Source organism: Porites lutea, chromosome 5 (assembly GCF_958299795.1).
Source record: "Porites lutea chromosome 5, jaPorLute2.1, whole genome shotgun sequence".
NCBI classification, from domain to species: domain Eukaryota; kingdom Metazoa; phylum Cnidaria; class Anthozoa; order Scleractinia; family Poritidae; genus Porites; species Porites lutea.
In genome coordinates this window covers 23,994,803-24,019,334 of record NC_133205.1, presented here as the reverse complement: position 1 = coordinate 24,019,334, position 24,532 = coordinate 23,994,803, and the positions used below count along the sequence as shown (strand labels likewise).

General features: G+C 39.0%; 2 protein-coding genes across 3 annotated transcripts; one reads left to right on the top strand and one right to left on the bottom strand.

Annotated features, from left to right (window-relative positions):
- Positions 1–3,492: 3,492 nt before the first annotated feature.
- LOC140936835 (cotranscriptional regulator ARB2A homolog) lies at positions 3,493–16,769 on the top strand. Of its 2 annotated transcripts, none has more exons than XM_073386333.1 (12): positions 3,493–3,591; positions 3,690–3,798; positions 5,646–5,717; positions 6,093–6,193; positions 6,731–6,796; positions 9,847–9,971; positions 10,889–10,952; positions 12,008–12,082; positions 12,754–12,873; positions 14,146–14,259; positions 15,013–15,103; positions 15,731–16,769. In XM_073386333.1, exons 1-12 carry the CDS (start codon positions 3,580–3,582, stop codon positions 16,063–16,065), a joined length of 1,284 nt encoding a protein of 427 aa, XP_073242434.1. In that variant the 5' UTR covers positions 3,493–3,579; the 3' UTR covers positions 16,066–16,769. The 2 variants fall into 2 exon arrangements, with proteins under 2 accessions (XP_073242434.1, XP_073242433.1); XM_073386332.1 differs by having other exon boundaries at positions 3,508–3,621.
- A 2,378-nt stretch (positions 16,770–19,147) lies between these two features.
- LOC140936954 (zinc transporter ZIP3-like) lies at positions 19,148–20,325 on the bottom strand. Its single transcript, XM_073386464.1, has one exon. It carries the CDS (start codon positions 20,175–20,177, stop codon positions 19,179–19,181), a length of 999 nt encoding a protein of 332 aa, XP_073242565.1. The 5' UTR covers positions 20,178–20,325; the 3' UTR covers positions 19,148–19,178.
- Positions 20,326–24,532: the final 4,207 nt, after the last annotated feature.

Genomic DNA, 24,532 nt, shown 5'->3' with positions numbered 1-24,532 from the left:
TGACGTGTTTTTAAATTTGAATTTTTATATCCCATCCGCATAGACTCGACTCAATCCAAGAGTGAATCTAGTTATTCCGCCCAAGTAGAGTTCAGTGAATACTTCTCCTCGAGAGCGCTATTCAATCCGAATCATTTATAATCCAGCTGTTGAAAGGCAGTTACATATAAGTTCAGATCATGGGGCATTACTGTAAATCTGGCTGTGGTTTAAGCAAGAGCAGCCGTCTCCTGGTTAATCGGTTAAGTCTTTTCTTGGATTTTTCCCCTTTCGATATTTTTACCTTTTCACTCAGTTCTTAGCAGTGTTCGGACACTAAGCCAGTGATCCTGATTAAAATACAATTTAATAAGGTGGCGAACAAATTTAACAATTCCCGTTTGGAGAGGCTAAAAACTTTAAAACTGAATTCTTTAAAGAATACTCATAGTAGCTTTGACTCTAAAACGAACGGAAATGACTCCGTTACCGGTATTTAAATAAAAGGCGGATTTGGTGCGTTAACCCAGTTGCCTTAAAACAGGATTATCACATTCATCCCACAAATTCTTCCTCAAGGTCTGGAATTACTGAAAAAAAAAAAAGAATAATTATGAATAATCGACAAATAAAAAATATTTATATAAGAAAAATAGTATTCTAATTTATTAAGCTAAAACGACCGCTTGTAATTTGACGTATAACTTTTAGACAGTTGGAATGGTTTGCATTGAATATCTGCGGTAGGGCCCGGCCAGCCGGAGTTGTAGGCATTCGAAAGGGAAAGGGAACTTTGGCACCTTTCACGTTTCTCACGGGCCTGCCCGAAATCCAGACTTCCCTTCAAACGCCTGCCACGCAGGCTATGCCAAGATTTCCCGAAAAAATCTTTGTGAGAGACACCTAATAACTGGCTTTGTTATTGTATTTCCTGCAAAAGCTTGAGGGCGCCATCGAGTACAAGCAAATCGAAGAGCCAACACAGCTTAAAGAAAAAAAATATTTTCTTTGTATGAGTTTTACGATATGCGATTTGCATGTTTTAATGCGCATACATGCGTGGAATCGAGCGAAGTTGGCCAGAGAGATCCAAAATTTTGGGGGCAAACAAAGTGTGCAGATGGCGAGTGCAAAAAAAGCAGACAAACTTCTATTATTACAGGCAGTAGCCTTTACCTTTTCAAGCGAGCTCTCCATTTGGGGGGATCGGATATCGTGAGACGTCACGCGAGACCCGCGGCCCGCCTCGCTCGCCGACTCGAAGGAGAGGACCTGTTCGCAGGCTAGTATACCTTAGTAGACCAAAATTTGTCACTAAAGAAGGCCCTAGGCCGAGGCAACCAAAACAATATTCTATTTACTACAGAGGTGACAACGCTACACCACATATATTCTCATTTTCGATTCCGAGGCTACAGTCAAAATACAGCAGGTGTTGATGTGTCAGTAGAGGCTCTTTAACCTGCCATCAGGCGTTCTTTTTTCGGGGATAGCGCAAAAGTCGGTAAAAAGAGAAGAAAGACCGGCTAATTGCAGGTTAATAACGAGTATGCGAGCGATGCGCGAGCGGCAATCGCGCTAAAAGAACCCGCTGGAATAGTTTTGGTAAAGTTTTCGCTGAAGGGGTCTGCATGCCAATGAGGGGCCTTAGTTGTCTTGGATACACTACCTTGTTTACATTTCCCTTGCTACTGCCGAGTAAGTGTCAAGCCACGCGAGACGAAACGTGACCTTGACTAGTGAAGGTAAAAAAAATTATAACAAGCAGTAGAGCTTTTTAAATTTTTGCTGGTGAAAGATGACTTATACCTTCGTATATCGTAACCATTATTGAACGATCTGTTTCGTTTTTCTTGTCAGATTGACGATACGATTTTACCAATGGTCATAGTGAAAAGTTACTCATTCATCGGCACGTGAACGCAGACATCGCAGCCGATACGATGAACCTTGAACTGTTGCATAAAGAAATTCTGCGTTCTGCGTACGTGTGTATCACATGGCCGAACAGGCTCAGGTAGCTGAGTGATCATAAACCACTTCTGATTTGGATCAGGGACAGTATCAACAAATATTCTCAAGCGATTGTTTGGATCCAATATACCTTAACCCCGTAAGTCCTACCTCACGTGCACAGCCTTCCATTTTATTGTAGTTTTTCAACAAACGTGTAAAAGTGTAAAGTGTTCACGTACATGTGTTACAAGTTACTTCAGCCCTACCCCCTTTCTCGTCAAACTCACGAGTTCGGCCTTACGTTATTGGCTGATCTGATTATCAAGCAGTTGGACGAGCAGCCAGGAAGGCGCAAAAAGAGAAGGGCGAATTGGTGGGGAGCTAGTTATCCAACTCAAATTCCGGCATTTGGAAAAAAATACGCTTCTTTCGATGTTGCAGAAGCGTCTCCTGGTTTGGGGGTATGTTCATAAAGGGAAAATCGAATATATTGATATACCAAAACAACAACATCATTCGCAAAATACAAGCACGTACGGCACGTGCCTGCCTTTCAGAACGATTAGGGGCCGACCATTTAACTCTTGAGGGGGAGGGGGTGGGTTATTTTGGAAAAAAATTTCCTGCAAGCGCTTATCGGAAGAAAAAAATTGCAAGCAGCACAAATGTAATAGAAAGCTTATGGGAAAAAAAGGGAAAAAAATATCCTGCCCACCAGATTGCTAGAAAAAAACTGCATTCTTGATGACCAGAAATCACCCACCCCGCCCCCTTCAAGAGTTAAATGGTCGGCCCCTTAGGCTTTGTACATTATGCTTTTGTTTCCAAACCAAAGTGGGATCTTACTAAAACGGGGATCAGGAAAATGAAAAATTGCAACAAAAACTCTAGCCCAATCAGTGACTTCCTTTTCAATTCTCTATTTTGTACCGATTTTATTGTGTTCCGGTTCCCTTTGCTCGTTCCCCCTTCCCGTTCCCCCAACTAAAATGCTCGGGATAAGAATGTTCATCAAAGAGATATCGAACAAAATAAGCAAAGCTGATTTTACAGTCGGGAATATATACTCATTGGTAACCAAAATTTTGGCAGGCACTGCCTTCCTTTGTCAGGGTCATACAATGATGAGGTGAAGCTAAGACGGAGGTTATCAATTCCTGAAACGTTCAACTGAAACGTCTCAAGAGGGTTTAGGGCTAACAAAAATTTATAAGTACTTCGACCATGATGTTTACTAGTGAATAGTTCCTGAATACAGCAAAAAATGATCCTCTACATGGCCGTGTTAAGGTTATATTTGAATTTGTTTGAATTTCGAGGTTTCTTAAAAATCTTTCAAATTTTATTTTCTCTGGGGAAAAAAATTCCGAGAAAATGCCACTAAAAATGCTTGAATAATGCTTACATTCTTTAACCTCACTAAAATGCTAGAAAAAATGCGAGCGTAAAATGTACTCAAGACTGATAATTGCTAGACGATAAAAATCCGAGAAAACGAATGGCGTTGGTGAAATCCTTGGTGAAGATTGGGAAAGAAAGAGAAGCTGCGAAGGCCTGGGGAAATCCGCCAGAGGCTCGGTTACCAGGACAAGGGAGAGAGAAGGAAACTGAAAGTTCTATGGCAGCAAGGAACTCCTATTTTATATGAATAATAAAGTACTTTTGATTTTGATTGCCACATTTCAGGTATTTGTAAAACATTCTTGAATGCCTTTCTTGATGTAATAGTTTTTATATCAACTTGTTGTATTTAGACTTCCTGTATCAGAGGCTTGGAGGACTCGTGTGATGCAAACAGTGAAAAAGACTGTCAAATGTCAGAATCAACGGAGCCCTCGGAAAACAACGACGGCATGGGGCAATGTGAGTTCTTGACGATCTGTACGCATTAAGGTTCATTGTTTTGCATGTTCGTTGCCAGAGAAAATCCTCTTATTCCTCTTTACTATAGATTATAAAACAGTGAAGCTTAATCTTTATCCCAACTGCAGCATGCATCTAGATAAAATGAGATACTGTACCTCTCATTGTACATTGCAAAATAACTGTTGCCTCATGGATTGTTTTAATGAAGTTGACCTGAGATCAGTACTGCATGAGTACTGGTGTTTACACAAACAACCTCCCCAGCGTGCAAAGAAATTAAATTAGCGTCTGATATAGCCCGGGGATAGTGGATTTTGTTATCGGGCTAGTGAATTCTGTTTTTAACTTGCCTTAGGGGCAAGTGATGTCTTTTGAAGAATTGGAATAACAGAAGAACTGTGAAATCCGTTTTGCTAGTCAAAAAGTTTTTGAGGCTAGTTTAAACCACGTCTGATCTAGTAAATGCTAGCTTCAGCTTGCCTGAATGGCAAGCTGTAAGAATGATTTTCTTTGCACCCTGCTCCCCTCAGAGATCAAAACCTACCTGCCTGAAGAGGGCTAGCTCCAAGGCCCAATAATCAGTCCTCCACTTTTTACCATTAGGGACAGCAAGCATTTGAGTGGTTGTAGTTAGTTAGAGGACCTAATCAAATGCTGTACAAGTACAACTCCTATAAATTGTGCATCTAGAAGAAAATATTGTGACCATCACTAAGTGATGTTTTTCCTGTGTAGGTGCTGGAGAAGGGGAGAGTAAAAGGGTGTGCCATAATGCTTTCAAAAGGAGTTGTTTAATTTGGGGGTGTTTACATCACACCCGGGCGACTTTCGCCCCTGAGCGAGTTCACTCCAGTTTCCTCTCATGGCTCTATAGCTGTTTGCACAATACCACCACAAAATGTTATGCCAGCGCGAGTCACCCCGGCGTGAGTTCACCCCAGTTCTTGTATACAGGGGCGAGAATTTCACTCTGGTACGAAACCTTGCAACGGTATCATGTAAACGTAAAACGACCACCTGTTTCAGTGTGAAATCGGTCTGCCGGTATACTGGAATGGGAAGCATATGCATAATGTTTGCGATTTTGAACCACACGTGTATTTTATCAGCATGAAATGTACCTTTAAATAACAAGATATGAAGTGACCCAGTCATCATGTAAACGCAATACAAAATCAAAAAGTCATCCCAGTATGAAACTCATGGCTTGGATTTTAGCTAACAAATACTAGATAAACGATCCAAACAATGTCCCAAAAACAAGAGCCTGCGCCACAGATGGAACTAAACTGCTGGTTAAGCCTGTTTAGTATATAATCTAAAACAGTGGTAGTGTTTTTTAGGTGCTTTGATTGGCTACTTAAACTCTGGATTTCCAGTGCTATTCATTGATTCACCTCCAGCTGGCATAAGTTACAAGCAAAATGGCTTCCCAGTTTGCTGCTGTAACAAACTAAGAAATTTCACAAATAATCAAACAAGTTGTTCCCAAAATACATGAAGAAGGTGATGACATTTGGTTGCTTTGCAGACATTACTAACTAGGCTTAGATTATATATGCAACACAGGCTAAAAAACAAAAGCATGAGCGTTTTCAAAGTCCAAAGAAAATATAGGTTTCTGAGAGCCCTGTTGGTCCGGGAGTAAAACATTTCCTTTTTCAAAGATCTACTCACAACTATCCACCTTCCGCTGGTAACTTATCATTACTAACTCACCATCTTTTCAAACCCTCAGAAGTTTGTTTGTTGTTGTTACAAATAATGATGGACATCCATCACCACTCTTCAGTGAAATTTTAACAATATGTGGAGTTTATGTTTTGTAATGTTTCCCTCTATAGATTTTTGTTCAAGCAAGAAGGAAACTTCTTTTCCAGAAACATTAGAGGGGTTTGGGTATGAGTTCAACGCAGGTTGGTAAATACCGGTTAGTTGCAGGGCTGTTACTAAAGGCTGGGAACCAGGAATTCCCCCTAGCCCCAGCTACTATGAGCTTGATTCCCTGACACTTTCTAGAAAACAAAAGGATAATAAAACAAGAAGAACTTCCTAGCTGTTCAAGTCCCTGTCCATTATTTGCATACATTTACACCCAACAACTTGAAATCTTAGTGTCACTCAGGAGTTTCTGTTTCCAGACGATAATTGTCTGAGACCACAGGGTCAAACTCCCTGTGCCATTCACAATTCCATCTGTGTTCGTTTTTGCAGATGAAAATAGCAAGGTTGTTAGTAAATAGTTATTTTATGAGTCAAGGAACAAGTTCAAATTTTGAACTTTTTTGCAGAAGGAGAGATGCGGAACTTAAAAACTGGCGAGCCATTCAAATTTGAAGTCAAAGAAGGTGACAGAGCCTATAATCAAAAACATTATGAAGCACTTGGAGAGGTAGGATCTTGTACAGTTCAGATCAAAACATCATTCATTGGCATCTTCACTGCTGATTTATTCTTTAGAGGCTTTGTGGGGCAAGGTTAAGTCATTGTTCTGGGGTTTTGATAAATGTTTAAGTTCATGTAGGTTTGGGAGCAAGCGGAAGGAGGTAGCATTTAAGACCATTCTTGACAAGTAAGCATATAGTTGAAGATAAGGGAAAAGTAGCAGATGTTTCACAACAGAAACAGACTCCAGTCTCAGAATGCCGGAAACTTCATTTCCAAGACTGTCCAGCACTTTCACAAACAAATCTACAAGTACTGTCAAACCCCTGTAGCTTAGGACCCAATGAAACATTTCGGTCAAATGTTTTTACCTGTTATATAAGAAGGCCTTAGTCATCCTAGAAATTTGCCATACATTGAAATGTTGTAGGTACTTCAAACCCTCCACCTCCCCCCCCTCTTATGTACATATTTATTGTGGGTATAATGTATTTCAACTGACTGACTGATCACTTTGTTGATGTGACGTTCCTGTGTTCTATAGGTGATTACTGAGTATGTTTACAAATTACTAGAGGAAGAGGTCAAGCTAAAGAAGCATTTTGTTCCTGTAAGTGAAATGAAAGTGCCTTATAAGATAATACATGCAGCTGTGTTGGATCTGTGGCTCAGTAGGCTCTTATTATAGCCAATCATGGGGGCATGAAGTACACATCACAGAAAGCTGAACCAAGGTCACAACAGAAAACGATGGGGGAGGGGATGAGGGGAAAAAGCATTGAGAAGAACTGCTTGCATTCAATCCCTTGAGAGTTTTGAAACTACGTCCAAAAAGTAGACATAGCAAACGGCATTCCTGATTGGCCAACAGAATGTCAACTCAGATTCCCAGTGGATACAAACTTTAAAGGAGTACCGTCGGTTGAGATGCAGCTTGCTGCATCTAACCTGATTTGTGTTCGCTTAAAGAAAAATATTCATCATCAGTATTTTACACATCAAGTAGAAGTTCTGCAGCCATCAGTCACTTTGTGTGAACTTTTGCTTTTGTCCTACGATGTGTCAGTAGTCGACATTTGTTACTTCAAATGAGACTTTTGTTTAAAAATATTCAATATTTTTATCTGATAGTGAAACAGTTCCACAATCCAATTCTGACAAACAAAATTATTTCCTAACTGCTGATAAAACATTAAACGGTCATAAACAATAAAGCTTTGGCTTGACAGTATGTTGGCTGGCGTTAGACCTCAAAACATGTCACATGCTGCGTAAGGCAAACTCCTCCTTTCACAAGACTGGATTGGGCATTTCAAAAATCTCAAGGGGTTGATTGCAGTGCCTTCTCCCCTCACCCCCCCCCCCCCCCCCCGCATTGTTTTCTTTTTCACCCTAGTTCAGCTTTCACATGGCTGAATCTCTAGCCTGAGTATCAGGCCTTCCTAAGGGGATAGGGTAGACGAGATTTTTGATGGGGGAGGGGAGAGGGGGGAGAAGAGAAAGGAAGGCCTGACACAAAACCATTCAGCAAATCGTGTGACACATCCAGAATCTGGATGTGGCAGTGATTGGATAACACACAATACGCCCTGACGTCACTGACCGCAAGTAAACACGAGCAGAGTGTTTTGATTTATGGATAGAGACGCAGAGAGGAATTCAAAGAGACTCTAGAGGGCGCTCTCAAGTTCTTTTCGGGAATAAAAATAACACCCGAGCAAGAAATGTGTTTTCAAAGCCTCGTAGTTAAAAGGAAAGATGTTCTCGGAGTATGGAAAACCCTCTTATACCAGCTTCTGCCGAAACTATGTCCAAGTATTGGTTTCACAAGACTAGGACTAGCCTGCGAAACGAAGAGCGAGGAGAAACGGATGTTTTCGCAGGCAAGACAAGAAGACGATATCAAGAAAAGAAGACAATATCAGTGCTTCAGATATCTAAGTTTTGATTTACAACATCCTGCCGCTAAAAGGGTATTGTTACTGTAAATAAAATTAAAGCGAGGTAGCCATGTATTGAGAATAGCCGACAGCACAAAGGCTTTAGCTTGTCTTTAGATTTTCCCTCGTACGATTTTCGGCCTGATTTACAGCAGCTTTTTAGCTGCCAGATTCTCAGGAACCTACTTATTAATGAGCGCCGCTGTTGTAACTCTGTAAACAAAAGCAGTTTACAGTTTTCCGGGCACACGTTTATTTACAAACAGAGCGTTGGCGATCTTACATTAGCACAATTCCTAAAGCATGTTATAATTCCTCAAAAACGGCAGGTTTTCCATTACAAGTATTCGAAAACTCCTCATTAAATTGGAGGTTTCAGAAAAAGCGAAATCGTTGCAACACAATGCAAGCACCGGAGTTCGGCAAGACCGTATGGTGAGATTTATTTTAGGCGAGCTTTTTGACACGTGAAGCTGACAACCCAATGACCGGATGTGATTTTGATTGGATGGTTTCGAATCATGCTGTGTGGGGGCGGAAGGCTCCAGTTAAAGCATCTGTGTCAGGCGTTTCTCTCCTTCAGCTCTCTCTCTTTTTCGCTTCCATCTTTCCCCTTTTCCCCCAGAAACGCCTGATACTCAGGCTACTGAATCTCTTACCTTACGAACCAGAAAAGAAAAAACATACCAAAAAATCTGCCAGCTACACAGGCTAACCGAGGTGTATAAAGATAAAAAAGCTGATGTACAAGCATTGGACCTTCAGGTTCCCAGTGACAAAGGGTCAGTCATGGTTGTTTGGTTCAATTTGTTAATAATGCCAATTATATTGCCTGTCTTTATTCCCTATGGAACTTAAGAAATTTTTTGTAAATTGCAAAATCACAGCTTTCCTGTCAAACATATAATTATCTCTCCCAATCAGTATATCAAATGTTACCGAAACCACAAAAATGAACCTTGGAAAACTATTAGGCTGACAAATTTTCTCAAAATCACAACTGCAACCCATTTCAATCTTCTTCAAGTTTATCCATCCTCTTCTATTTGCTTTGTTATTTGTACCTTCTTTTCACTTTCTGAGCAGACGTAATTGTTATTTTTCAGTCAGTTTTTGCGGCATTTCCAACTATTAGAATTTAGAAACGTTTTGTGATACAGCTCCTTTAAAATGCCTGCCCCTCTTCCCAACCTTTTCTATGGTAGAGGAAAAAAAATTTTGACTTCAGCAACTCACTAGTGGATTTTCTCTTTTATTTCCCCACTGACCCAGCACCCCAGCCAGTTTCTTTCTAAACTAAACCCTGCAATCATTCATTCATTCATATAAGCATAGCTTTCGGTTATTTTCTCGTATTACTGCTTTTTCGATTTTTTTTTCACCAAGCATATATATATTCATAGAGAGATTTATGGCGCATCGAATTTTGCATCTGGCTAAGACCACACAGGGTTCACGTGATGTATGCGCACTTTGCGCGCAACAAGATTATAAACTCACTAAATCGCGAGAATTACTGCTTTTTTGATTTTTTAAATTTTTCTTTTGTATAGCTTGCACTGTGTCTTAACCCACATAAACCTGTCTGCATACTGAATTTGGCACTTTTTGTGTGGGCATGTTGCATTGTACCTCCATGTATTGCCCCTATAGTTATCCTTTTGAAATCATTAAGTCTGGCTTAATAATTGTTCTGAACAATTTAGTTCATTTTCTTCAGGTTGATGCAGAGGAAAATGAAGACAAGAGTTTCTTCTTCATGAGTGATGATGCTTTGACATGTGACAAGTTGATGATTCTTATTCATGGGAGTGGCGTTGTGAGGGCAGGACAGTGGGCCAGAAGGTCATTAAGATATTATGCATGCTTATTTCCTTCAGCTGCTTTGTACAGTGGAACCTCCATGAAACGAAGGGCCAAGGGACTTGCAAAATTTGTTTGCTACACAGAGGTTTCGTTGTAACAAGGTTCTTTTATATATAATTATTTTACTATTATTGGGGTAAGAAAATCGTAGTTTATACTGAGGACTTCATTAGGTAGACGTTTGTTATGTTGAGGTTCCATTGTAGTGCCGCCCTTACAGCCAAACCTGCATTAGGCGGTCACCCTAAGCTCTCTCTCCTACTGTCCACTTAATGCAGGTTGACAGTTTAATTCAGAGTTGGCAAACCTATGAGTTGATCAAAAAAATAATAAAGCATAACACAACTCATTGGCCTCTTGGTGATTCTACTCCTTCTTGTGCCCAAAGAAAGGGAGGTGAAGACAGTAGAAAATGACTTCTTATGTAATTGAGACCACGGAAAAAGTACTAACTGCGACCACTTAATAGAGGTGACGGCTAAACACAGGTCAGGTTTACTGTAAGTAAGGGACCAAAATGATTTTTAGGACTTAAGAAAGTGACTGCTTAAAAGATGGTGACTACTTAACACAGGTCCACTTAATACAGGTTGACTGCGCTACCTTTCCTACTGAAGGTCAGGCTTAAAACAGTAATATGTTGTAGACGTCTAATTTAATTACTAATCTTATACCCTATTTCCTCAAATAATAGCCATCCCTCGATTAATTGTTGCCTCCTTTGAATAATCGCCCCCCGTTGGACGGAAATATTTAAAATAATCGCCTCCCCCCGCCCTTCTCGCCATCTTCTCTTCCTTTTATCCCCTCCCTGTTGAGTGTAAGTGCAACGTGATCCAGTAAAACTGATTAGTGAAGATTTATTAACTAGCGTGTTCGATACGTTTTCTGTGTAGGTTAATTATCAACGACAATTTGAGTTGTGGAACAATGTTGCCGTACATCAAGAGAGCTAGTGAGGTCAGGCTACATCTTTGAACTATTAATGCTTTATAAATGTACTGTTTGAACTGAGAAACAACAAAGCTTTCTACTGTGGTCAAGTAAAAGGACATGGTTTAGTAGTCTTCATCATCTTTATCACTCTTTAATGAAGGACATATTTTAGCCGAGAGCTAAATTGTTTGATCTGGATAATATTTCTAAAATATTTGATGTTACTGTATTGTTCTTGTTGAGGGAATTAAGTTATTATTAGAGACCTTAAGATTGAAGTTTTCGGCTTTTTTCCGTGAAGCGTGAACATCAAGAAGTCACGTGACCAGAGCCTTGCCGTCAGGTTTGCGGTTTGAGGTTCATGTTGGTACAGCTAGACCATTAGGTAAGTGATTTACCGCAAGGTAATGTCACATTTGAGATGAAATACGACCTTTTACAACTCTTCTGCTTATTGATTATCAAATTTTATTTTTAAAAAAACGTAATTTTGAAGACAATTTCTCAGCTAAAATAGAACAAAGTGGATGAATTAAAACAAACATGGCAGCCATAAGCAGCCACCCGCAAATTTTTAGTCTCAAATATGGGCAGACGGGTAACGTGAAACTGTTAACCACAAACCACAGTTTGTTGCTTGCAGCAAAATGACCCAACCTTGATCTTAAGGTCTCTATTAGTTCTGGGATGGACAGGCAAAATTATTGATATCTCCCACAATCCTTTCTGCCTATTAAAATGCAAATGTCATAGGCAGTCAACTGCAGTTAATCAGTTAGTCTCCCTTGGGAACTACTGTTGAAGTAGGTTTGAACAGCTTTGGTGGCGACAAGGAGAAGTACCTATCACAAGGCAATACAACTTCAAAGGGTTTTTTGTCTCTCCTTGTGCCCCCAAGAAATTACAGACCATGTTAAAAAAATTATTTAGAAAATAGTAATATGCATTGAAATGACAGAGATAAATACAATAAAAAATAAAGTTGATATGGACCTGCAAAAAAGGTTACTACAACTGGTTTAATCTAATCTAATCATTATTGTATTAATAGATCTTTTTTCTTAAACCTTACCTCTAAGGAGGGATATGGAGTGCTTATCACAAATGGAAATGAAAATTATGTGCGGAAAAACAAGAAAAGAATTACCATTAGAGTAAGTGCAAAGGAATGAATAAATAAATTATTCTCATCATCATCATCATCATTGTTATTGTTATTATTATTAATTATCATTATCATAATAAATTATGTTAGTAGTGTTATGTTATATGTAACATGAAAACAGTAGATACCCCTGCAGTTTTGCCATTAAAATTTAATAATAATTAAACCTTGCTGCTGCTTTCAATTTTATTATTGATTACTCTTAAAACAAGTTGAACAGATCAAGTTCTATTGAGTGTGTTTTTTACAGTTGATATTGTGTAAAAGTAAAAGTAACCTCATGAGTGATTCTAAAAGATAAATTTACCATACAGCGTGCAAAGAAAGTACTGTCCAGTAGCCCAGGGCTAGTGGATTTTGCTATCGGGCTAGTGAATTCTGTTTCTAACTTGCCCGACGGGCAAGTGATGTTTTATGAGGAATTTGAATTACAGAAGAACAAAAAGTTCTGGGGGCTAGTTGAAATGACGACTGGGCTAGTAAATGCTAGCTTCAGCTTGCCTGAATGGCAAGCTGTAAAAATGATTTTCTTTGCACCCTGCATAAAAAGAAGTGCAGTGACTCTTTAAAATACAGCGTTTGAGATCCTGCGTTTGACTGCATTTCCTTACCTAACAAAAAGCAAATAATTATTTTCGTTATTTCCATTTGTTTTTTAAGGGCAGTGAATCTCCTGAAAGGCACTTTGTCTATGTTTGTGAGCACTTTATTTCAAAAGCAGCAGCCCAAAAAATAGTTGTGGTGGCTCATAGTTATGGAGGAGTTGTCATTGTTGAAGGAGTAAGTGAATGTTAACTTTAAATTTTCTTTCCTATGCTATTAAACAGTGTTAAAGTTTCATCTTATCAGCTTGCCAAAGTTTATTTGATGTGGGAGCAATGACTGAAAATAAGGGTCTGTTATTTTTTATGTGACAGTATTTATAGCACTGACGCTGGTGGGGCCACCCAAGTTCCTGAAACAAATAATTTTACCCATTCGCCCCTGAACCACCCGTTACCGTCCATGCGGATCCACGTCCTTTCTAACGGTCTTTTAACGGTCAAGGACAACTTTGTCCGCTAACTTGTGCAGAGTGAAGAGATCTTTCAAACCATACCAGAATGAGCACAATTCAGTCAAAGGCACCGGAGAAAAAGGCAAAAAACCATGTAACATATATTTGGCCTTAAAATCTCCATGAAAATCTTGTTCCATTGCCCACCTACCTTTCCTTTCACCTAATGCTAATATCCTAAAAGCTTTCCTAAAAACTCTTCCCACCAAAATGAAGCCTACTAAATGCCCAGCAAGAGAAAAAAAAATGAGGCAAAAAAAGCGAAAAAAGAGGGGAGATGAGAAAGCGAAAAGTAAAAGTCAAGACTGCTGTGTCACTTTTAAACCCAAAAACCATCTTGAAATTTTGCTTTCTGCGCATGCCCGAACTTCGTTAGCTGATATTTTGCATCTGGATCAGAGGAAGCCGTGAAGTGTACGACCTGTAAACAGGTTTGTGGTAAATTTTAGCCCTTTATAGCTCGACAGTGACCAGAAAACCACTCAACTAGCTTCAAAATGCGTTTTTCCGCAAAATCTCCAGGCCATGCAGTGAGGCACAAAAGAAATATTGGACACACCATTGGGTTGTTCATCAAAGGGCACACAATTTCACTTTTCAGCATTTCGAACATTGTTTCTGTCTGAAGCTCTTTACTTGACCATGACTGAAAAACAAAAGGAATTTTATGATTCACTGGTTAATTTGAAAGACAAATACTCAATCTTGAACTGGTGGTGATTGTTTATCTTTCCTCCTAAACAAGGTCACAAAATAAGCAGTCTTAATCTTGTCTTGAAATGAACAGGGTAGGAATAAAATGGACAGTTTCTATACAGCGTCTTTAAAGATGGTGAAGATTTAAAGGCGTCTGTAGCACCTCCCTACCCCGGTGTCCATTAGACCCCCCCCCCCCCCCCCCCCTCCTGAGGTTCTTCATTTCAAAGGTGTTATACATGATTGAGCGGCACTGCATTTGAAGCATGCATCAATTCGGAATTTTTTTCCTACTCCAGCTGCAACAATGTAAAGAACTACAAGAAAAGGTGAAAGCTGTTGCATTTACAGATTCTGTGCACAGTCTGGTACACCAGAAGGCAAGCAAGAAGTTTATCAAGTGGATGAGAAAGGTCAGAACAACAGATAAAGTGCATTAATTTTTTTATTTGTAACTCTTTAGTTCATAGTTCCTTTTTGTGAATGTAAAAGGTAGTAACTTGTGAAAGTACTACATACTAGGTTTCTTTTGAATGATTATACCATTGGCCATGTTAAGGAGAATGATTATTTTATTGAGACTCTAGGTTATGTTGTAAAAAGTTTTAGGTAAGTAATAGTTAACATCACCATGATCTTTATATAAGGTTTGGTTATTTTCCCAGGTTTAGTCATGTGTAGTTGGATGTTACGAAACAGTTAGGAGAGCATGATTAAAGTTTCTTAGGGGTTTGCTTTACCACTAAGAGATATAGAGGATACTTCATGGTGACGCAGAGATACAAAATTTCTCTTCAAATGTTGAACAATAGGCAGACGGGGGAAATATTTGTCAACACGAGATGAGAGTTTTTGTATCTCCAAGCGGCCATATGTTATGTTATATTTATTATTATAAACACCAATAAAATACCAAAATTTGATTTTTATGAGTTGAACAAGCGGAGAATATTCAATTGTTAGCTTACCACTTTCTATTTGTTTTTTCTTTTTTTTCGTCTTGTTTAAATAAGATTGACAGGAAGCTTCACATTTTACTCATTCAACTCAAAACAGAAGGTTTTGAATTCTTTTTTTGGCTTGACCTAGTCACTCAAAATGTCATTGGAACAGTGAATTGCACCATGTGATTCATCCTAGATATTATTGTCCTATTTACTATGCAGAATTCTCGTAACTGGGTGTCTTCTGATCGTCCTTTGGACACTCCTATTCAGTCCTTGTATAAAGGAGCAGATTGTGATTTGGTGTCAGCTGGTAAGATTTGATCTGAATGCTTTTGCAAAAACTATTTCGTAAATAAATGAATTAACTGTTTATTAATAAACAAATAAGTCGACTAATCAATGAACAAACAAGTGAAAACTAATACGTTTATTTAGTGAGGGTACCACTTTAAACTTGAACACTGACAAACTTGCAGGCCTCCTTACATTACAATAGAAACTAGAATGATGTCAGGTATATTTGCAATAGTATCCCCCATACTCCTACATGAGTTACTATGATAAAACTTTGTATGCCAAAAGAAATCAAATGGAGTAGAAAAAGCCAGTACAAGGAGGAGTAGCAGTAAAAAAAAGCCAGAAGAAAAAAAAAAGAAAGAAAGAAAATTCCATTTTAAAAAATGAATGAATGAATGATTGAATGAATAAGTGAAAGAATAAATAAAAAGTTGAATGAACAAAAGGATTAGTGATTACATGTCAAATTAATATTTTACCCGTATCCTTTAGGAAATAGTAAAACCTTTTTAATTTTCTTGATAATTTAATAGTTAATAATAGCCTGTTCATACTGTGCTTAATGTGCTTGTTTGTAAGTTAAGGTACAGGCTTGGACTTGAATGATCATGTTGTGATTTCTATCTCACTCTCTTTCCAGGCACAATAAGGCATGAGCTCACTTCACATTTTGCATTTGATTCGGTCTTCAAGTTCTTTGATGAGAAGATAAATTCAGCCCCAAATACTGGGTCAGATGTCTCAGAAGATAGTGAACAAGAGGCAGATGCCAGCTCACAGAATAATATGGACTCTGATGAAGTTCCAGAAAAAACTTCTACTAACAACATGGATGCTTCTGTAGATCATCCTGATGAAAAACCATCAGAAAACAAGAAGGATTCTGGTGCAGATGACGTAGATGCCAACTCCCAGACCAAGGAGGACAACCCTCAGAGTCAACCTGATGACTCTCAAATGGAGACTGACATCTAAGCAATAAACAATAGTTGATTTCTCACGAAAATAGTGTATAAAGTTAACTTATTATTTCACAGACAGGGCAGCTCTCCTGGCCAGATTGTTTCAGGGAACATCAGGGCACGGTACAAACTGTAAACTGAGAAACAGAAAGGTGAAGGATAGGATCCATTTGGGTGGGGGCATGTTGGAGGCTGCTGGGCATTTGAAATCTGTGATCAAGGGCCTACTAACAGCTTTTCCCCCAGAAGTTTAAGATAAAAATCTTTCCCAGTAGAAACCCCTTTTCATCTGCCACGACCCTCCAGGCATTTAGCAATAAATTTATTAGAGGCAACTAAGGTAAAGATCGAAGTAACAAATAATATGCACTCAACATGCATGTAAAATGGTATTGCTGAATGTTATACATGTACACTACTATTTCTCTATTTCTAATAATCTCTAGTTGAAGAGTTCACACGAAAACGTCCACTATTGTGGGCTTATGTCCCCTCGTATTTGGAGGGGACATTTTTTTTTATTGGGGGCGTGAGATTTTGTCTCAAAACATGTAAGACCAAAAAACATAGTAAATCAGTTAGTCATTAAGTGACGTTTTACCTAAGAGTAGATTTTCTTAAAAGCTGTATTAACAGACTGTTTTTCAAAGGATGATTATATACTGGTACTCAGTTCAAAATAGAAAAATGCAAATAAAATTATTTATTATTATGTCAGATTATGACCTCATCCTCCACATCTGTTGTGTTAGCCACTAAAATTTTAATATTACAAAGCCTTCAAACATGTTAAGTGATAGTGGGTCGATAGTGGGTTTTATGACTTCTTCAGAAAAAAAAGGAAGCAAAATAAAACTATTGAGACTGTTGCTTCTCAAGTCTTAATAGTTGTATTTTCTCTCAGTTTTCAAAAATTGAATGATGCAATCTGTAACATAACTAAAAATAGAAATCATTTTATTGAACAACAACATGCCTAGAAAAAGAAAATTTTCTCAACAAAAGTGGAAAGAATAACCACCATTCAGTGGAAAATCAGAACCAGTTGTATGGTGAAACTTTAGTAACAAAAACATGTAATATACTAGCTTACCATCCAAAAAAAAAAATAATTTGCAGTCAATTTCTTTTTAAAATTATTGGTACCATTAAAAGGTTCTAACCTACCCTCTGTCAGAATTCATCAAATTTGTACCATATTTTTGGACACTTGAGCAGTAGTATTTATTTTAACACTGAAGGGAAAATCTGTTTTATATACGAGACAATCAGTATTATTCTTTATTATGAAGCAGAACTAATACATTTCATGTGTTTCTTAATTCCTGTTTGTAATCTTTAGAATAAACTCATCCGTTACTGGTTTCATATAATATACTATAAGTAATATTATCCACCCCAGTGCAGATAGATGTTAATAATAACATAATTACAAATAAATATTTAACTCCATTAAGAGACATGCTATGTGATCAAAAGGGCAGATACATTGATGATAGATAAAACACAACTCAAAAAGGAAAATGAGCATTGGTATGTAAAATTGGCACTGTCCATAAATATTCTCAATTAACATTCTTTGAAACTGCTTGCATCTCCCAGGGGCAACACTGTAGGCACGAGTTATATTTCAAAATGACTCTTTCCTCAGCCTCCAAAAGCAAAAATAACATTGTTACAGCTGTCTTTGGTTGTCTGTAAGAAAGATTACTATGCAACCTCCTTGGTCCTCATATTTTGCAGACGTACTAGCAACAGAACGACTGGTACTGCCTGCCACACTGTTTCATGACATGAGAACATACCTCACGGGCAACAAGACGCCTGCAAAGTTAAAATTGAGTCAACTCCACAGGCATGCCAGCAGTAAAGGCTGGAATGTTGCCCGTGATGTTTGTTATCACATTAGCAAAGTATCCCAGGCGGTATTGGTGGCAATGTCGCCACCCTTGGTTTCCTAGCCTGCAGGTGCACAAAGGGACAGGGAGAGGGTTGGGGCAGAGAGTGCAAAGAAAGGTCCCTCTTTTCTCTACCCAATCCCCTCTCCCTTTTTCCCCTTCCTTCTCCTCCCCTTACAACACCTGCCACGCAGGCTACTGTTTTTCCTGCCAAATGACATCTGAGCAACAAGTTCAGAAATTCCAAATGTCACTTCTCAAATAGAGTAGTTCTTCTGATTGGTTGAAAAGTTTGCTGCTTTTTCAGGCTATGTTGCTGGTAGGTCGGCACCCTCTATGAGAAGCAGGCTCTAGTGTTGTTGCATAAAATGATTTTAATCCAAACGTTGCATGTTTATGTAACAAAATTTCTATGTTGTGTGCAATCTTGCACTGTGTCTAGACTGTAGACGTGAACCACTGGTTGACTGAGTACGACGAAAGTGACAATTAGATGAATCTCTCATGATTTTGGTCCCACTTGTGTTTACACTATTTAATAAATTAGCAAAAATTCAACATTCTTGAAGTTTGATTTTTTGGCTACTTGGGAGTGAAACAGTTGTCCCCTTGAATAGATTTAAGCTAACAATAAAAAATATTTATATATAATCAACATTTATAAATACTATATGTATAAAAATATATTTATAGAGATAGTAAGATATTTTAATATCTTACCATCTTTTCTAAAAGCCCTATCATCAAAGGGCTTATCCTATATTTATGTAATAATTATATTATTAAAGGCTGATAAAAGTTCAAAATTTGTTTGTTTGGAACAAATAATAGAGTACTAAAGTGATGACAGCATAAAAACGAAATTTCCGAAATTATGGGATTTGTCAGGATATTCTGAAAGAACAATGTCCAAGAGGCCTACTTACCAAAAATGAGCATTTCAGGGCAAATTGTCTCTGAGATGTTAGCCGGTTAAACTCAGAAAACTCCATACAAACCTTTCTAATTTTTTGGGGCGTCGACCCCAAAAAAATTTAGAAGGGTTTGTATGGAGTTTTCTAAGCATAACTGGGCTACGATCTTAGGGACAATTTGCCCATAAATGCTCATTTTTGGCAAATAGGCCTCTTCGGCATTGTTCTTTCAGAATATCCTGACAAATCCCATAATTTCAGAAATTTCATTTTCATGACGTCACACTTTAGTACTCTATTCTCATCAGAAGCTATCAGATGAAATGTCTCGGTGTTGCAGTAGAATTAATGGCCGTTTCTACATGAGGCTTTATGTTGGGGCTGTTATGCTCTAAAACATTTGCGTAATACAAGAGAGCAGTTACCACTGAATAACCCATGACCGTGAATAGCACTTTTAGAAGCCGATTGCCGTGAGCTTCAAGCTCTCGCTGAAAGATTTCAAAGAAAGTCACGAACAGAAATGTTCCATTAGCGATCCCTTGCAAAATCCCCGACGATAAACTGCTTGAAAGCTGTGAAGAGTTATTTAGTACAGCCATGCCAATGCCCACACCTAAAGGTCCCATGATGGAAAAGAGAATTGCAGATTTGACGACGGTTTTCGACGGCATCACGTGTTGAACTAGGCTCACCCCCAGCGAAAATGCAATAATCGATTTGTGGATCACGATAGCTCCAGCTATCTGCGCTAAACGCTCCACGTCGGTGATCAATCCAAGGGCAATACCTTCGAAAACTGAGTGCAGTGATAAAGCGACAATCAGAATGTAAACTCTCAAACTTGATTCTCCAGCACGACGACCTTGGACAGGGGCGCTGCTCGCCGCTGAAGAGCTCGACCTGATCAGAAACCCTTCTTGCTCTTTAAAATCCTTGCCCAAAAGTGGTTGCCGTTGATCATGGCTCCCATGCGAATCGAGTAGCAGTGGAGAATCGTGTAATGTGTGAACGATCTGCTCAACGGTCAAGACTAGGAAGAATCCAATGCAGGTAGTAAACTCTGCTACGGGAAAAACCGTGTGCACATCGGCCAAGTTGAAAGCTTGCTGGTATTTCTCTCTGATCATCGGTAGCAAGTCTAACATGCACGTTGCAAAGAAAACTCCTCCAGCGAAACAGTTACAGCAGCTCAAGAATCGTTGCCTTGCCCCCGTATGCGATCCCCGAAATTTCAACGGAAGAAGACCGGCCAAGAGAGTCAGTGAAAACAAAATGGCGATCGCGATTGCTTTGATGATTTCGTGCTCCATACTGACTCACAATCCCTGTTTTTAAACACTGTCTCCTAAAAGCTTCGTAAATTTAAGGTAACGAGACCTTTCCAGCTTCAACTAGCGGTGTGTCTTGTGATTTACTGTGAAAATAAACCTCGTTGTGTTTGCTTTTGATACTGCCGTGTCACCGTCACCGGGAACACCGGGGAATGCTTGAATGTCAAATTAGATGAAAAGTAACCAATCAGGTTTCCGTAAAGTACGTCACGAGTGAATGACTCAGTGCTACCGCAGTTTGCAATCGTGTTAGTTTGCAGGCTCTAATTTAAGCGCTGACTTTCTTACCCAGTAGCAAGATCTAAGAGGGGCGATGATGGCAGTAGACAGTTTTGATAGCGATTCAGCAGCAAGGGTCTGCAGAATTATACATTTCTTATGATAAAACAAAAATTTCGTTGTATTATTTTTAAAAATCGGACAGTTTTGAATAACTAAGATTTTAAAAATGTCAGCTATCTATAGGTTTCTACTCTTCATGATAAGCGGAAAAATAAGGAAACAAATACTCAATGAAAAAAGTTGTAAGAGGAATTAACACGCACATACATGCGCACCTTTTAATCTTCTAAACAACTTTATATTGAAATAACTGAATTGATAAGAACCAAAAGATCAAACAAACAAAGATACAATGAAGGAAAAAAGTCAAAAGGAAGTATTTACATATCTACGAAGAACGTGCTGACACGCGATTGAATTCCGCTCTTTTGGGGAGGTAAACATGAATATCTGGCCAAAAGATAAAAGATCGTGCATTGTGAATCGTATGTATTTTCATTTAACACCTTCTGCGTTCTAAAAAATGTAAACATGTCATCCGTCCAAGTCACACATGATTCACATGAAGTGTCAGTCAGTAATGAGGAAAAAAGAAACTATCGATGGCGAAAGCAAAACAGGGGGATCGAGGGCAACCAAAGATAAATGATCATCACTTGCAATTTTTTTTTTTTGCAAAAATGATCTCTTGACTGCTCAAGATCTTCTGCTGCATTGAAACTCAAAGTCATACTGCAACACAACGTATCGCATAGTGTCCTTCCAAATGCACAAAGACAGTCCAGTTGCACAAATCTATGGCTGTACACTTTTTTTTCCAAGTATCTGTTATCTGTTGTTAACAACTTCTTATTGAAAAGAAAAGAAAAAGAAAGATAACAAACAGATGAAAAATAAACGCCGAAAAAACAACAATAACACAAAAGGAAGAGATTGCAGATCTCTCAGCCTAAGACTGACGTTCTGACACGCGATGAAACTTCTCTCTGTTAAGGAACAAGATGTCCGGCTAGTTTCAGTTGGTGTTGAAGGGTTGCCAAAGCCACTAGTGTTCAAAAAAGATCGTGCATTGCCGTACGTCATTGTGATTCAGCTTACGTAGATAGTGTCGGCCGATGGGGAGAACTATTGGGAATCTTCACTCTCTAACCACGATATGTACAGAGTCAGAGATATGGTCCTTTTAAGCCCCGGTTCTTTGGCCCCTTGATCATTTTGGTCTGACCTTGGGTACAGATTTTACTGTCATGGCTTGATGCGTTGAAAGCAACCGTTTGAAAATCTCTTGAGGAGTGTGGTCTGCTTATGACAACACCAGGACTTTAAAGCCCTTTTTGAAGGGCTAACGTGTTAAAACACGTTGCACAAACCAAAACTAGTTCCTGCAAAGGGATGGACTTACGTAAGGTCTGACCTGGAATCTGATGCTCTTCTTAGTACACGCGTTACAAGCCCAGCTGGTTTTTCTTCCCCAAGGTCGACCAAGCGCTGAAGTCACGTACAACAGTGTAGGTCCCGCAACTGAACGTCTCCAGTAAGTTATGGAAAGTTACACTATTCTTATTGTCTCTCATGGAAAGAATAATCCGCTCCCAGAGTGCTCCGTGAAAACAAGTTTTTAATTTAAGTGCCACCAGAGGGGAAACCGGTTTTGCTTTCACACTATTGAAACTGAACAAAGGAGGAAAGCATGACTATAAATTTCTGTTGCAAAGGCCTTCATCCTGGGGGAGCACTCGCTGGCTGCGAGTTTGACAGTAATTCGTGTATACAGACACTTGGCTCCGCCATGTTTTCCCAAGCCTTCTCACTTCACTTCGGTAACGTATCCAAGGTGAATACCGGGTGACCCGAGACGCATTAGCCGCGCGGAATGATGAGGCCTAGGGACTGGGCAAGCTCCAATTCCAAGACTACTGACGTGATCACAGTCAAAACTTAACCAAGAAAAATCTTGTTCCGGAACATTAATTACTTCCAAAAGTTACACAGGAGTGTAACGGCTTCTCACAGGTTGATAACAGTTTGAAGGTTAGTTACACTTTTGACTTAACAAACATGTTTACACTTAATAAATATCAACAGGTTGTTATCGGCTTAGAGAGAAGTTAAGACTTAATTAATAATTTATACTTTAGCTTCTTTTATGTTTATCAGCGAAAGCAAAAATAGCTCAATAACACTGAATAAATCCTCTCTTAACAGCTCAACGTTTAGGAGCAGTATTTTAATTATTACAGTAATACTATTCCAGACTTCGTAAGTAAGTAATGAATTACTTCTAAAGTCTGGAAAAGTATTGCTGTAATAGTACGGAAAGTTATATATTTTCGTCTCAATATCCTGTACAAGTTTCTTGGTACGCAGCCTTTGTTTGTCCAAAGCTAACCCACCCTCACGTAATATCATAGCGTAATGGCCAATTGTTTAAGTAATTTTAAATGCGCGATTTCTTGGCAGTATTTCACCCTGGCCGCAAGTTATTATGGGTAATTTTGGCCACACTTCTAGCGGACACCTATTAAGCGGACACCTTTGGGATCTTCCTAAGTCTCCGCTTAATAGAGGTTTGTAAAAATTGCGCAATGTTTGTTAAAGATTTCACTCAACGGTTACTCTGTACCGTGATAAAGTTCCACGTTGTTAATTAAGGAAGCGCGCTAAGGAAGCTGTGCTATTTGTGCGAGACTTTTAGGTGAACTTTTGACAGCTAAATGTATTGATTTATCTTTATTAATCGACCATAGTACGTATTTCAAAGACGTAATCCAATACTACCATGACCCGGCTTAGTGTCCGAGGGTGTCCGCTTAATTGGGGGTCCGCTTAATAGAGGTTTCACTGTACTAAATGTTCTCGAAACCGAGAATCTTTTGATCAAAGCTTTGTAAATCGAACTGAATTAGTGCATGGAGCCTTGTATTTCCAGTTTTTATCTCACCTATTGTATATAATATGTGTGAAAATCTTTATTACGAATCGGTATATTTCAAAGAGCTACACAACGACCAGGCATACAATAGAGAGGAGAAGTCGTTACGTCACGTTGTCATGGTAGCAAAATTTTGGGATGACAACAAACCAAAAATTTACCAAAAAAAAGTAAATTTGCACTGTTTCAAACTTCATCGATCTTATTCTCCTCTCTATTGACGAGGGCAGCTGCAGTGTCAACTATAGCTGCCCCGGCTTTTGCATTGATTCCAGTAATTTGCAAATAAAAGGCGGTCTGTGACTTCATGTGGCTACTGTTTTAGTTTTGTAGCATATATTGCAGTAAAAAAAGGAATGTATAAGCCAAAAACGAAAAAAAAAAAAAAAAAAGGAAAAACGAAAAGGTACTTGACAGGATTCGAACCTAGCACCATCAGCCCCACGCGACTTCACCTCACCACCACACCACTCAACATGATTGCGTGATCTTTGCGAAAAGTCCCAGTAACGAAGTTAACCCTCTTACTAATCTGAACGACTTCCTGTGCGTCTTAAATTTGGTAACGCCCCTAATCGTGCTGCAGGAAATTAAATTAGGAATTTAAGGAAAAACAAAAAGCCAAGAAAAAAGAGGGCGAATAAAAAAGGAAAAAAAAAATCATTACTAGGGCTCGAACCCCGTACTGCACGGTCGTCAGGTACACGATCACTGTCGGGCAGAAGCACGATCGCAGACGCATCATAAAATTATATTTTTATACAACGATTTTCCTCTTATTTTAAAGCAGTTGGTCCAAATCGCTTCCATTTTCTTTGAAAAATATTTCTGCCGTCGAAATGCATCGTCAAAATATTTTTTTTAAACCGCTTTTTAAAGTGCGGCCGCAACGTCAACCCGACCAGGATAGTGGGCTTCATGTGCAAGTTTACGGACTTAAGGACTTACTCTAGCCTGAGTGAAGGCGCTTGAAGGTAGTGGGCACAAGAAAACACCTCGCGTGTCTCCCTCGCGCGCGCCTGTTCTCTCTTCCACCCACTACTTCCAGACTGCGCTACTTCCAAGCGCCTGCTAAGCAGGCTAGACTTACTCACAACATAGTCAACGGTAACCACGACAA

Excerpts from the sequence above, each read along its gene's own strand:
- LOC140936835 (XM_073386332.1), top strand. The coding sequence starts at position 3,580 with ATGAATAATAAAGTACTTTTGATTTTGATTGCCACATTTCAG. Across the intron at positions 6,194-6,730 it reads ATTATGAAGCACTTGGAGAG|GTGATTACTGAGTATGTTTA; the intron begins GTAGGATCTTGT and ends TGTGTTCTATAG. Across the intron at positions 6,797-9,846 it reads TAAAGAAGCATTTTGTTCCT|GTTGATGCAGAGGAAAATGA; the intron begins GTAAGTGAAATG and ends CATTTTCTTCAG.
- LOC140936954 (XM_073386464.1), bottom strand. The coding sequence starts at position 20,177 with ATGGAGCACGAAATCATCAAAGCAATCGCGATCGCCATTTTGTTTTCA.